Source organism: Mobula hypostoma, chromosome 19 (genome assembly GCF_963921235.1).
Source record: "Mobula hypostoma chromosome 19, sMobHyp1.1, whole genome shotgun sequence".
NCBI lineage: Eukaryota > Metazoa > Chordata > Chondrichthyes > Myliobatiformes > Myliobatidae > Mobula > Mobula hypostoma.
Genome location: NC_086115.1, coordinates 18,095,735 through 18,111,019, shown reverse-complemented (window position 1 = coordinate 18,111,019; position 15,285 = coordinate 18,095,735). Strand labels below are relative to the sequence as shown.

Genomic DNA, 15,285 nt, shown 5'->3' with positions numbered 1-15,285 from the left:
TTGGGCAGCACACTGACTGCTCCACCATCCCATTGGGCTGCACACTGACTGCCCCACCATCCCCTTCGACAGCAAACTAACTGTCCCTCCCTTCCCTCAGGCAGTGTAACGTTTCCTGCCCACTGGTTCCTCCAACATCGCTTCTTACCTCCTTTTTGCGATTCTTTAACATACTCTGGAACTTGGAAAGCTCCTTCTCCTGATCGGATTTAATCCTCTTTGCTTCGTCCCGCAGCCGGGTTGTATGATCCTGCTCAAGGCGCTCGATGGTCTGCTTCTGCTGCCGCTCCAGGTTCTCGATGTCCTGGTCGTATTGACGCTTCTTACTCTGTCGAGGAAGACCACCATCTCACAACAGTCCCCAGTGGTGGTCCATCTAAACCATCTCACCTCCAGCCTATCCCACAACTGTTCCCAGCTGTGCTCCAATAAAACCTCCAACCCATTCCACAACCGTTCCCAATGGTGCTTCATCCCACCTCCGACCCATCCAACAGCCATTCCCAATGGTACTCCATGAAACCTCCAACTCATCCCACAACCATTCCTACTGATGCTCCATTATACCTCCAACCCATCCCACAACCGTTCCCAATGGTGCTTCATCCCACCTCTGACCCATCCAACAGCCATTCCCAATGGTACTCCATGAAACCTCCAACTCATCCCACAACTGTTCCCAGTGATGCCTCATCCAACCTCCAACCCATCCCACTTAACCGTCACCAGTCTCCAGTTAACGGTGATAAGTCCAATGTACATGTCTACCTAAAAAGGTGTTGGGAAGGGAGGAATAGGACACAGGTAGGCTGGGGGGGGGGGGGCGGTTGGGTCCACGATGGGGGAAATCAGTTTGATCCCACGTTAGGGAGAATGGAGAGAATCAGATTGAGGAGGGCTTGGTGGAAACCAGTAAGGGGTATTGAATAAGGGTGCAGAATTAAATTGTGATTTTTCTGGTAGTTTAACTTTCCTATGATTGCTTGTATTTTTTTATAATCACTTACTTACATGTGATTGCTCAGTGAATTTTCCAGTAGTTGTGGTACAGCTGCTTCCATACTTTTTCCAGAAGCCTCTTAGTTTTTCTATGGCAGGAGTCACCACTCTTTGATCTGGCTATTTTATAGGCTAATTGTTATCACCAGAATGTTACTATCCAGTGTTTGAAGGAAGGGATCGATGCAGTGATTTGGTGCTTGGGAGGGAGGCAAGTTTTCAGCCAATTTCAGCAGGAAAGGAAACTTTCTGGTGCTGGGGAGGGAAGGGAGATGGAATTGATAACTGTGGGAAGCACTGTCCAGCAATAGGAAAGGAAGGTATAAACAATTGTGGCAAACAACTGCAGGCTTTTTAAAGTTGAACAAATAAGTGGGGTGTGGAACACTTTGGGATCTGTCACAGAAAGCAATAGAAGAGAAAATCTTGACAAATTGGGAATTAATAAAAATAGCAGATTTTAACTATGCAGAGGAAGATTAGGGAGCACAGCTGTAGGACTTAAAATAGTTGAGAATTTACAGAATGCAGTCAAGACGACGATTTATTCTCTGCGGCTGACTGCAATGCAGAACTCTGGGTGGTCAGCAATTAAATTGAAAGGGAAATACTGATAATAGCCAACAAAAAAATTAGCTGTAACAATGAAAAGATTTATATCGAGGAGGCAGGTTAGCTGTGATCACTTTTAGGCTGGACGCTGTGCCAGGGGAATCTCATCAGAATGTGGAGGATATTTCACATTATATTGCCACTGTAGGAATCTGCCAAGGGACAGCCAGACTGGCCAGTGGGGTAGCAGTCAAATTAAACTGAAATAGTTAATGCAGACAACAAAACTGAGGATACGTAAATAGCTATTTGCAGCATATATACAAATTAACTAAAAACGTAGAACCTACGACATCAGAGAGAAAATAGAACTCTGGTGACAGGTGACAAGAAGCAGCAAAAGGTCACATTCATGACCAACAAATGGTGGTTGGTGAAGTTCCCATGTACGAATCTGGGACTACGGCTGCTCTCCATATATAGAGATCATCTGGACTTGTACAGGGCATCAAAATCTCGTTTGTTTATTTACTTATTTATTTATATTTAAAGATATAGCGCGGAATAGGACCTTCTTGCCACGCCACACAGCAACTCCTGACAATTCTAATTTAATCTTAATCTAATCACAGGACAATTTACAATGACCAGTTAAGCTACTCATCTTTGGACTGCAAGAGGAAACCAGAGAATTGGGAGAAAACTCACACATTCTACGAGGTGGAAGCACAGAGACTCCTTAAAGAGGACACCAGGATTGAACTCCAAACTCCAAGACCCTGAGTTATAATAGCGTCCGAGTTAGACAGACGGAAAAGCACTTGAGGTACTATTGTGGTATCAATGTAGTTGTAGGGGTTTGGGTTTGATCATTGCACTGGACCAGAAACATGGAGTTCAAGTCCAAGTTCAGCAACTGAAGAATGTAAATAAATATGGAATCTAATGAAATCTAATCTCACTAACAACATATCCAAGATTACTGGGCTAATTACAAACTCACCTGGATCTCTACTGTAAATACAAGAGATTCTGCAGATGCTGGAAATCCAGAGCAACACATACAAAATGCTGAAGGCAGCATCTATGGAAGAAATACCAACATTTCTGGGCTGAAATGTCAACTGTTTATTCATTTCCACTGATGCGGCCTGACCTGCTGAGTTCCTCCAGCATTTTGTGCAAGTTGCTCTGGTTCATTATTGTGCTTCAGAGGAGGAAATTTGCTGTTGTTACCAGAAGTACATTAGTAACCTAAATGGGTTTGTAAAACAAACAGAAAAGCAAAGAAAGACTAATTCGATATAAAAATATTTTTTGGCACACTTAAGAAGAATGTGCTGAATTTTCTCTTTACAATAGAAAATGAGTGAAAATTGTGGGGCGCAATATTGGTGTGGCAGTTAGCACGATGCGATTACAGACCGGGGTGTCGGAGTTCAGAGTTCAATGCTGGCATTCTCTATAAGAAAGTTTGTACTTTCTAACCGTGTGCACACGGGTTACCTCCAGGTACTCCAGTTTCCTCCCACTGTCCAAAGACGTACCAGTTCGTAGATTCATTGGTCATTGTAAATTTTCCTGTGATTAGGCTAGGGTTAAAATCGGTGGGTTGCTGGGTGACACAGCGTGGTGGGCTGTTCTGCGCTGTAACTCTTAAATAAAAAATAAATCAAATAAAAGCCCACTGCACATTAACCAGATGGCACGGGGCAAGGGAGGTGAAATGGCTTGTAATGGCAAAAGGAACTGGAAAGTAAACACAGATAATACATAACCTCTGTTAGTTAGTGGCAGTGATACAGAGATGTGCACCAGATAAAAGGGAAAAGAAGCAACACTTTTCCCAAATGGCGGTGGGAACATGCTGAACCGGTACCCAGTGAACAAGCATGAACCCAGAAAATCATGGCTGCTTTAGGCTGGAACAGGAAATAGAGATTGTCCATTCTAGTTTTCAAATGGAGCTCAAGAAACAAGGGGTTAATAATAATGTTATTTGGACATTGCGGATATTGTAGACATTTTCCCACTGTAGTTAGGATTGTTGGTTACATTGTTCTGTTAACAGCTGCCCTCCCCCCTCACCGACCCGCCAGGTTCACCACACGTCAGAGTAACCACCTCGGCACCGTGCCAACTCCGCAAACACACTCACCATCATCTCCTGCTCAAAGCGGCGGAAGATATGCTCGCGTTGCTGCTGTAGCTTGTTGCTGAGTTGCTGCTGTGTGCGTTGCTCCTCCTTCTGTAGCAGCCTCAGCTCACGCAGCTCCTGTCGCCTGCACAGATTCACAGAGGGTCAGAGACGTCAGTGCAGGGTGCTGACGGTCGGGGGACGTCAGTGAGGGGTGCCGAGAGTCAGAGGGAGGTCAGTGAGGGGCGCTGACGGTCAGGGGGGACGTCAGTGAGGGGTGCTGAGGGTCGGAGGGACGTCAGTGAGGGGTGCTGACGGTCGGGGGGCGTCAGTGAGGGGTGCTGAGGGTCGGAGGGACGTCAGTGAGGGGTGCTGAGGGTCAGGGGGATGTCAGTGAGGGGTGCTGAGGGTCAAGGGGACGTCAGTGAGGGGTGCTGACGGTCAGGGGACGTCAGTGAGGGGTGCTGAGGGTCAGGGGGGACGTCAGTGAGGGGTGCTGAGGGTCGGAGGGAGGTCAGTGAGGGGTGCTGAGGGTCAGGGGACGTCAGTGAGGGGTGCTGAGGGTCGGAGGGACGTCAGTGAGGGGTGCTGAGGGTCAGGGGGACGTCAGTGAGGGGTGCTGACGGTCAGGGGACGTCAGTGAGGGGTGCTGAGGGTCAGGGGGGACGTCAGTGAGGGGTGCTGAGGGTCGAAGTGAGGTCAGTGAGGGGTGCTGAGGGTCAGGGGGACGTCAGTGAGGGGTGCTGACGGTCAATGGGACGTTAGTGAGGGGTGCTTACGGTCGGAGGGACGTCAGTGAGGGGTGCTGAGAGTCAGAGGGAGGTCAGTGAGGGGCGCTGACGGTCAGAGGGACGTCAGTGAGTGGCGCTGACGGTCGGAGGGACGTCAGTGAGGGGCGCTGACAGTCGGAGGGACGTCAGTGAGGGATGCTGAGGGTCGGAGGGACGTCAGTGAGGGGTGCTGAGGGTCGGAGGGATGTCAGTGAGGGGCGCTGAGGGTCAGAGGGAGGTCAGTGAGGGGCGCTGACGGTCAGGGGACGTCAGTGAGGGCTGCTGAGGGTCGGAGGGATGTCAGTGAGGGGCACTGAGGGTCAGAGGGAGGTCAGTGAGGGGCGCTGACTGTCAGGGGACGTCAGTGAGGGGTGCTGACGGTCAGGGGACGTCAGTGAGGGGTGCTGACGGTCAGTAGGACGTCAGTGAGGGGTGCTGACAGTCAGAGGGAGGTCAGTGAGGGGTGCTGACGGTCGGAGGAAGGTCAATGAGGGGTGCTGAGGGTCAGTGGGAGGTCAGTGAGGTGCGCCGATGGTCAGAAAGATATCGATGAGATGCGCTGACAGTCAAAGGGACCAGTGAGGGGTGGTGTCAGTCAGGCAACATCCCTTCAACACAGAGAAATAATGACAACTCAAACCAATTTGCTGTATAGGTCTTTGTGTGAGATGGTGAGTTACTCGGCAAAGGTGGGACTCCCCTCGGGAGAGAATGAATGGGAGTGTGGAAATAGATAATTAATGTTTGGACTGCGTAGTAGTGTAGTGGCTAGGATAATGCCAATGCAACCCGGCGACCTGAGTTTAATTCCCGCCACTGTCTGTATGGAGTTTGTACATTCTCCCGTGACCATGTGGGTTTTGTTGAGTGTTCTGATTTCATCCCACCTCCCAAAGACATATAGGTTCGTAGGTTAATTGGTCACATGGACTTAATTCGTGTGGCGAGGGCCGTTGAGCTGGTCGGCTTGTTACTGTGTTGTATCTCTATAGAAAAATAAATAAACTTTTTTTGGGCTGTCTACAGGGAGATGCAACATACTGACATCAGTGGAAATGGATAAAAATTACACCAAATCCAATCTCTGCTGACTACCGCTGATCCAGAAAGGATTTCTGTCCGATTACCAAACCCTCTGCGAATGCTGCTTAAGACATTTTACCATTTGGTACACTGCAATCACTGCTGAAGAAAACTGACCCACAATCTTTCACTCACCTGAGGTACCTCATTTCTTCATTGTTTTTGTCATTGTCCGTCACAATTTTAGATGTTGTCACTTTGACCTCCACACCATCAACCATAAACTTGCGAGTCTTCTTCAGTGTCTTCTTCTGCTGCCTCATTTCCTGACAATTTCACACAGAGAGAGGAACATGAGTGTGTGTGTGTGAAGCAGCTCTGTTTCTGTTGTAGTTGTACACCTTTGTTACAGCCTCATCCCTTTCATTACCACCCCATCCCCTTCGTTACCACCCATCCACCTGCATTGCCACTTTCAGGGAGTTATGTACTTCTACACCAAGACCCTTCTGTATGTCAGTGCTCCGATGGGTCCTGCCATTCACTGGATATTTTCCTTTCATTCTACTTCACAAAATACAAGCTGATAACTCGTCCATTTGCCATTTCCCTGCCTAAATTTCTAACTGGTCGGTATCCTTCCTCACTCTTCCACAGCTCCACCAATTTTCTGGTCGAGTGCAAACTTACTAATCAGACCACCTAGATTTTCTTCCAAATCATCAATATAGACACAGAGTCCCAAGCATTGATTCTTGCAAAACACCACCAGTCGCAGACGCCGAGAGAGAAGCGCCCACCCCCCACACTGTCTTCTAAGACCAAGCCAACTCACCATCTCATCATGAATCTCATTAATCTTTTGGACCAGTCTGCCAAATGTCTAAAAGTTGAGTTCTCCCCTCCATGGACTCTGTCTACACTTCTCACTGCCTCAGTCAAGCAGTCAGCAAACCAAATATCCTACCCACCCCAGATATTCTCTCCCCTCCCATTCGGAAGGTGATACCTAAGCCTGAAAGCACTTACCATCATTCAATAGACTATATAACAACAGGAAAGAAGCTGAATTTGAGCTGATCCCAAATACAATAAGATGGTCTCTTGACCCAAAATCTACAGTACTGTGCAAAGGTCTTAGGCAGCTAGAGTTTTTATATGGTTTCAGTTGGTATGGTTTCCACAGAGCCCTCATCTCAACATCATTCAAGCCTGTCTGTTTTCACCTGGAGAGATAGAAGCAAGCGAGACAGCCAAAGTCTGCAGAAAAACTGTAGCAAGTTCTCTAATTATGCTTGGAACAACCTACCAGCCGATTTTCTTACAGAACTGCATGAGTGTACCTAAGAGAATTGATGCAGTCTTAAAGGCAAAGGGTGGTCACAAGTACTGATTTGATTTAGTTCTTTTTTTACTGCTTATTGCTCGTTATAGTAATTTTTTTGATATTTAGAAACTTTTGGTTATTTTTGAAAACATCTTCACTTTACATACTTCTTTTTTAACATGTGCCTAAGACTTTTGCATAGTGCTGTACCTTATTATGGCCTTGCACCTATTATCTGCCTGCTCTGCACTTTCTCTGCAGCCATAAAACCTTATTCTGCACTCTGTCATTGTTTTCCCTCATACTACTTCAATGCACTGCTTAATGAAATTTAAAGCTTGCAAAACAAAGTTATTCACTATACCGTCATACACATGACAATAATAAACCAATTAACCAAACTACATCATCGTGGTGTTAACCAATCGGTGAGTATTTCTCGGAGTTAATGCTGATCACTAACATTGCCTCTCTGAGGTGAGCCTTCGTATACCTTTGCCCTTCTTTTTGAGATTCCCATGTGCTCAGAGGATGTCAACAGGAATGAGAGTTCAATGTCACAGAGTTTACTCCAGCAAGAGTTTGACCCACACTGATCTGAATCAGGACTGGTCTGCTCACTGACAGACAGTCACACGTCTCACAAGCAGATTGCCATGCAACTCCGTGCAAAACAAACCCCAGGCAGACTGTCCAGAGCTCTGATCCCAGTCACCGTATTCACAGGTGGTTTTGCAGGTTTCCTTTGCAAAGCAAGTGGGCAGTAATACCAAGAAAAATTTCATGGAGAAAGAGGAGTGGCTCCAGGTTTGTAGGACCAGACCTGAGTCACACAAGAGAAAGATATCTAGAGTTTGTGTAGGTTTTAGAGAACCTCAAAACAGCAATGAACATAGCTGGTTACTCTCAAAGTCAAAGGGACCTTCAGCTACACTACTGGGCTCTCAGAAGTGCGTGCGCGCGTACACGCACACACACACACACACACACACACACACACACACGCGTACACACGCATGCACGTACACGCACACACACACACACACACGCGCGCACGCACACCCTTCCACTTGCATAAGGAAGTTACCTCCCGCATGCATTGCCCCTGCAGAACCTGCAAAAGTTTCCCCGTCTGCCTTGGCAGCTCTGTTCCCATCACTATACAATGCACCTGTCCCTCCCAATGGGCTGCAATGCAACCCATCAAGTGTAACTTCCCCAAGTCAGAGCTGTCAGGGAAGGTGAGACCAGGACAAGAAATCTAACTGCTAACACCTGCAGTTCCTACAACACAGCGGCATATTACATGGGAGCGTTCAAGTGCTGCTTTTGAACTGATATCAATTGCCAGCTTAGGATTTAAAAAAAGTTTCCACAAACATTAGGGATATTGCTGGCTAAATTAAAGCTGGAAAATTGGTGTACTAGAATTCCAGGCACAGACATTCTGCCATCTAGTGGAGTGATAACCAATAAATGAGCAGACAAGCAGTATAAAATGGTCCCACAGATACAAGAGATTCTGAAGAAGATGGAAATTTTGAGCAACACACACAAAATGCAGGAAGAAACCAACAGCTGACTTTTCATTTTGAGACTCTTCACCAGTACTGGAAAGAAACTACCCCTTCATTTCCAGTCCTGATCAAGGGTCTCGGTCCGAAATATTAACAGTTTATTCCTCTCCATCAATGCTACATGACTGGCTGAGTTCCTCCATTTTGTGTGTGTTGTTCATCGTTGTCCCCGCAGGGGAGCTGTTACCTGCAGCGATATTGATCCACTTTCTTTATTGCGAGACAAGAAGGTGGATATGGACAGATTCAGATCGATACTGCTGCTGTCAGCCATCGAACCGCTGCCAGAGTCTGCATCTTTCTCCTTCTCTTTACTCATGCTCTTCGATTGAGGAACAGGCTCTAAATTTTCTTTCTTCACCTCTACAGTGTCAGTGATTTCAGAGGTAGTTTCTGGCTTTGTGTCCATCTGGCTCACACTCTCAGTTTCCTTCACACTGGATTCAACAACAGTCTGTGCCTCATTTAATTCCCCACTCGGCCCTCCTTCCGCTGTGGAAGGCCTGATTTCATGCTGGAGCTTGGCCTCAACACCCGTATCAGACGTGTCCTCTGGTTTTACATGATTCTCAGTTACAGCCTGCTTCAGGGGAACTCCTGCAGCATCCACCAAGTCTGTGGATGGCTCCTCTTGCTTTCTTTCTTCACCCGTAACAGCTGGAACACTGACAGTCTGCTCGACTGCCTTCTGGCCCTCGTCTCCAGCACTCACTTCTGGGGCAGCTGGAGCATTCACAGCCTGCTCTGCTTCTTTCTGGTCCCCATCTCCAGCACTCATTTCCACGTCTGCTGAAACGTCACTCTCTTTCGGTTTCAGGCTAACATCTTCCACATTGGTGGAATCTTCTTCCTTGGCCACTTCGCCGGCCTGCTCTGCCAGTTTAGCCTTGGCTACTTCATCCCCTTTCTCAGCGTCTCCCTCAACCACTCCCACTTTCTTTTCCACTCCGTCTTCCTTTCCTCCTTCCAGCTTAGTGTCCTTTTCCTCTTGTGGCTCTCTAACATTCTCAGATGCCTCACTTTCCTTTGGAGTCTCTTCAGTGCTGCTCTCAGCCACTGGGACCTCTGCGCTGGGCTCCTCGATCTTAGACTTTCCCTCAGGTGCGGCAGGCTCCAGGTTCTCGCTGCCTGCTTGTAGCTCTTCATTACTGGCATCAGAAACATTATTCTCCATCATCCTGTCACTCTCAGGCTTCTCACTTTCGCTGGTGCCGATCCCCTCATCTGACAGCTTGTCGCTGCTCTTGTCTGTGTTTTCCTCCATGGTCTCGGTCTCCATCTTCTCAGAGACAGACTCGAGGATGGACGGAGACTGGGAGAGTTTCTCATCCTCGGAACTGGCTGTGCTGATGTCCGAGGCGGCACGCTTATGTCCCGGCAGAGCCTGGAGAGAAACAACAACATAATTACATTACTGCCTCACTCCACGCTATCTCAATATAACATACCTAGTTCACAGTAATCATTCAGGCAGCATAGAGTTTAGTCTAACGCTTTACAGCACCAGTGACCTGGGTTCAAATCCACCGCTGTCTGTAAGGAGTTTGCATGTTCTCCTGACCATGCGGATTGCCCCTGGGTGCTCTGATTTATTTCCTTCCACGTTCCAAAGACGTAGGTTAATTGGTCACGTGGGTGTAATTAGGTGGTGCGGGCTCACTGTGCTAGAAGGGTCTGTTACAGTTCTGTTAAATAAATAGATAGGTAGCTAGCAACACTTCACTTGTGAGTCTGTTGGGGTCATCGATTGCATCCGGTGCTCCCGGTGCGGCCTCCTCTACATCAGTGAAACCCGACGCAGATTGGGGGACCGCTTCATCGAGCACCTCCGCTCCGTCTGCCAAAACAGACAGGATCTCCCAGTAGCCACCCACTTCAACTCTGCTTCCCACTTCCATTCAGATATGTCCATACATGGCCTCCTCTACTGCCATGATGAGGCTAAACTCAGGTTGGAGGAGCAACACCTCATATACCATCTAGGTAGTCTCCAGCCCCTTGGTATGAACATAGAATTCTCCAACTTCCGGTAATTCCCTCCCCCTCCCTTCCCCTATCCCTATGTCACTCTGCCCCCTCCCCCAGCTGCCTAACACCTCCCTCATGTTTCCGCCTCCTTCTACTACCCATTGTGTTTTCCCCTATTCTTTCTTCACCTTTCCTGCCTATCACCTCCCTGCCTCCCTTCCCCCACCCCTTTATCTTTCCCCTTACTGGTTTTTCACCTGGAACCTACCAGCCTTCTCCTTCCCACCCTCCCCCCACCTTCTTTATAGGGCCTCTGCCCCTTCCCTCTTCAGTTGATGAAGGGTTCCAGCCCGAAACGTCGACTCATCGTTTCCACGGATGCTGCCCGACCTGCTGAGTTCCTCCAGCGTGTTGTGAGTGTAGGTAGGTAGGTAGATAGATGGATAAATTCAAATATACAGTCTTACAGGAAGAAGACAAACAGCAAATCCCACAGTACTTGGGGAATGAGAAACCATGTGTGATGGGTAAATAAGCTGGTGATAGAGACATGAGGCACTGGTGTCCTGACCAGCACTGGTGAATAGATTTGTCCCAGTAGCACACCGCAGATCTCCACCATGGAGTCACAGAGCAGGATAGCAGGCCCTTCGACCTATTGAGTTGGCACCGACCAACAACCACCCAATTACGTTGATCCGACGTTAACCACATTTCCCCGCACATTCTCCGAGATTCCATCACTCACACCAGAGCAACTTACGGCAGCCATTTAATCTGCTAAGCCGCACATCTTTGGGATGTGGTAGATAACCAAAGCTCCTGGAAAAATCCATGTGGTTATGGAAAAGGCGCAAACTTGGTGACAAGTGCAAGTGCTGATCTCCATACTTGATTCACTATGCATCACACCATTCTGGTCCTAGTGATGGACCACGTCTATTCCCTGGAGAAGTGTCTGGATATGATTCCACTTCTCTGATGCACACAGTTTCTGAATCTCAGTCGAGCTACAGAAAATGTGCCTCCATAGAACACTATGCCTTCTATTGGCTCTCACATACTACAGCAACACATCACCTGCCATGTCATACCTGTCTTAAAATAATTACTTAATTTAATAAATTTATTTAAATGCTTTTGCTCTCCTTTCCAAAATCGCCCTCTAATTGCACCTGGATTGTGAGTGCAATATCCATAAAGTTAGAGAGGGGCCAGAAAACATTCACAAGACTGTTGCCTGGACTGGGGGCTTGAATTGTAAGGAGAGACCGGAAAGGCTGCAGCAAAGGAGGCAGAGAGGTGACCATATAGCAGTTTATAAAATGATGAGGAGCATAGATAGGGTAGATAGACACAAACTTTTTCCCAGGGTAGGAGAGTCTAAAACCAGAGGGAATAGGTTTAAGATGGGGGGGAAAGGTTTAACGAGGATTTGAGGGCCAAGGTTCTCCACACAGAAGGTGGTGGGTAATGGAACCAGCTGCCAGAGGAAGTGGTTGAGGCAGTTACAATTACAATGTTTAAAAGAGATTTGGACAGGCACAGCAAAGATGTGGGCCCAACAAGGATAAAATGGATTAGCACGAATTGTTTTCTTGTTTAAAATCGTCAAATCGGGCCGAAGAGCCTGCTTCTGTGAATCTACTTTCTCTTTCAGAATGCAACCTTTCTGTAGTGACACCAAGGATTGCCTCGGATCAGAATTCTCCTGGATCATAGTTTGGGCTTCCCAACCTGAACACACATCAACTTGTCACAGTGTTCCATGAGCCTCTGAGTCAGCCGATTGTTTTGGAAGGAGGACAGTGGGAAAGAGAGGGAGGTAGAGACGTAGGAACCATAGGATGCTCTTCACAGCTAAGGAGTGGAATCAGATTCAGATTTATTTATCACATGTACATGGAAACATACTGTGAGATGCGTCATCTGCACTAACAACGAACCCAACCCAAGGATGTGCAGCCTGCTATTGTTGCTGCACATTTTGGTGCTGACATGGCGTGCTCACAATACTCTGCAGAACAAGGCAGGTAGAAAGAGAAGGTACAAAGCAGATTTATGAGGACGTTGTCAGGTATAGTTGCGAGGGAAGGTTGGAAAAGGTAGGAAAATTCTTTCTTGGAAATGGAGGAGGCCACGGAAAAACAATATTGAGGAGCCCAGCTGGAGTAAATACAATGAACTGAAGAAAAACAAAAACCAAGGGCCATTGACTCAGTGTAATGGATGAGGAAATGGAGGGGAGAATTTTTCACTCTGCAGGTGGTGGGTGGGGGCAGAGCCCCTCATCACGTGCATGGATATGTGTGTGATGAGCTGTGACCCGCAGCGTTGAGGCACACAGCTGGAGGTGGGATTAACCTGGGTTATTATTTCTTGACTGACATAGACATGATGGTTAAATGGCCACCTTACATGTTAAAAATGTCATCAGTGCATCAAATTATAAAAGTTTAAAGCTCAGCTTTATTTCTCACACTTACGTCGAAGCACACAGTGAAATACGTTGTTGGTGTCAACGACCAACACAGTCCGAGGATGTGCTGAGAACAGGCTGCAAGTGTTGTCATGCTTCTGATGCCAACATAGCATTCCCACAGCTTACTAATATTTACCATTCCCTATGACTTTGGGATGTGGGAGGAAACTGGAGCAACTGGGGGGAAATCTGTGCAGTCACAGAAAGAATGTACAAACCCCTTACCGACAGCGGCACAGCTTAACTCCAGTTGCTGGTGCTGTAAAACATTACGCTAAGCGCTACAACACTGTGTCCTCAGAGCACTCAGACACTTGACCAATGTGTGGATGGGTAGAAGGATACATCAGCAAGTGTATATGGAGCTTACACCAGTGTTAGTGGGACACAGTGTGCTGAGAGGTTCTGCTACTCACCCAGCACTTTCCAAAAGGTTCTGCCACTCACCGCAGCACTTTCTGAGTCTTCTTCCTCTTCATCCTCCTTGCTCTCCTCAATCTCCTCCGTTACCTCTGCTTTCGCCTCTGCGATCAGCTCCCTCACTGGCTTATTGCTGTTGACATTCGCCACAAATGGATGCTACCAGGAAAGAGGGTCAGAGTTAAGACTGAACAGTCCAACACACACACACACGCACTTCATTGCTATTGCTGCCTGTGGCAGTGGAAAGGAAGTACACCACGCAGCCGCTGCCATAACAGTGCACTAGGAACAGCAGCACTTGGCACAGCGTTAAGCTGGAAAATACAGAGACATTAAGTCCGTGCAACATTTCCAGAGAAACACTGCTACTTCAGATTCACATAGTGACATGAAACATGAGCGGAAAGAAAACGGCAGATCTGAAACTCAGTAGGCTGTGGGCTTTCAGCACCTGTAGGTTAACCCTTGTGCAGCAACATTCCCCAAAACGGGCCATAAATGGAGAATTCCTCCTCTTCTTCGGGCACTGATGTGTTTTTTGTACAACCTAGAAGTTTTTGTTTAAACTTTGCTAAAACAACTTCTATGTATATTGATAGCACCCTTCTGAACAAAGAGGAGTCAGGAGCAGGTCACAGTGGCTCACCTTTGAACTCCTACATTCCTACACAAATCCCACTTTCCTTCATTCCCTTAACATGAAATATTTCTGCCTTATAGAAGCTCAGTGATGAGTCTCTACCTTTGACTTAAAGGCTGTGACTCCTGGTAGAGGTGTCCCAGCTGGTAAAAATATCATCCCTGCTTCTACCTGTCAACTCCCATCAGAATTATTAATGTTTCAACAAGATCATCTCTTATTCTTCTAAATTCAAAATAGTGCAGCCTAGCCACAGGTCAACAGCCCCTTCCAGCTGAATCCCAAGTGAATCATATGTGTATCCTTCCTCAGTCAGATAGACCAGACCAGTCACAACAGGCCAGATGTAACCTTCCCAAGTCCTGTACAATTCCTTGTACAGTAAAACATCTTCATGTGTGTATTCAAATACTCATGCAGAAATTACCTGGACTGCAGTACCCTTCCAAAGTGCTTGTGGGACCTGATTGTTACCTCTCAATGATACACCTGCAACGATTCCGAGATCCCTCCAAACACCAACACCTTTCAATCTCTTTTCCTCACTCTTCTCCCGAAGTGGCTAACATTACAATTTTAACATTATAGTCCATCAGCTGATCCTCGCACTCTCAGCCTGACTATATCAATTGAAGTCATTCTGCATCTTTCTCACAACCCACGCTAGGAGCAAACTTCGTGCCGTGACCTTACCTGGGACACATTACACACAGTCACCTCATCCACATCACTCATGTAGCCCCACCAGCCATAGCATTTGAAATGGATAATCACCCCCATCCTCTGCTTCTGTCTGTTGACAAATTCTCAATCCATGCTAGCACATTATCCCACCTGTCTGGTACCTTGTTGAAAGACTTCTGAAAGTACAATAAACCACATCCACTGCTTTTGAGGAGATTACGTTTGTCCCTAAAACACTCAAAGAGCTTTACAGATGTACCGTAGAGACCTTTCTCTCAGGCTGCATCACCCTCTGGTATGGGGGTGGTGGGGGGGTGGGGGGCGACTGCAAAGGATCAGAAGTTGTAAAATTAGACAGCGCCATCATGGCTACTAGCCTCCGTAGTATCCAAGATAGCTTCAAAGAGCAGTGTCTCAGAAAGGCGGTGTCCATTATTAGGAATCCCTATCATCCAGGACATGCCCTCTTCTCAATGTTACCATCCTGAAGGAGGTACAGAAGCCTGAAGGCACAAATTCAGTGATTCAGGAACAGCTTCTTCCCCTCTGCCATCTGACATCTCAATGGACGTTCAACCCTTGAACACTACACTTTTTAAAAAAAATTATTTCTGTTTTTGCAGTATTGTTAATTTAACAATTTATTTATTTGTTCTATATTTATCATGAATTGCATTGTACTGTTACTGTAAAGCTAACAGAC

General features: G+C 47.1%; 1 protein-coding gene across 2 annotated transcripts in view; it reads right to left on the bottom strand.

The window, feature by feature from the left end:
• The window catches only part of slka (STE20-like kinase a), a 134,510-nt gene that overhangs the window by 32,070 nt on the left and 87,155 nt on the right, over nucleotides 1-15,285 (bottom strand). For both annotated transcript variants that reach the window (XM_063071440.1, XM_063071441.1), the window contains exons 8-12: nucleotides 13,283-13,414; nucleotides 8,573-9,769; nucleotides 5,677-5,807; nucleotides 3,710-3,833; nucleotides 149-328 (exon numbers count right to left, since the gene is read on the bottom strand). In XM_063071440.1, the coding sequence (XP_062927510.1) occupies nucleotides 149-328; nucleotides 3,710-3,833; nucleotides 5,677-5,807; nucleotides 8,573-9,769; nucleotides 13,283-13,414 (1,764 nt within the window). The remainder of the gene's footprint in view (nucleotides 1-148; nucleotides 329-3,709; nucleotides 3,834-5,676; nucleotides 5,808-8,572; nucleotides 9,770-13,282; nucleotides 13,415-15,285) is intronic.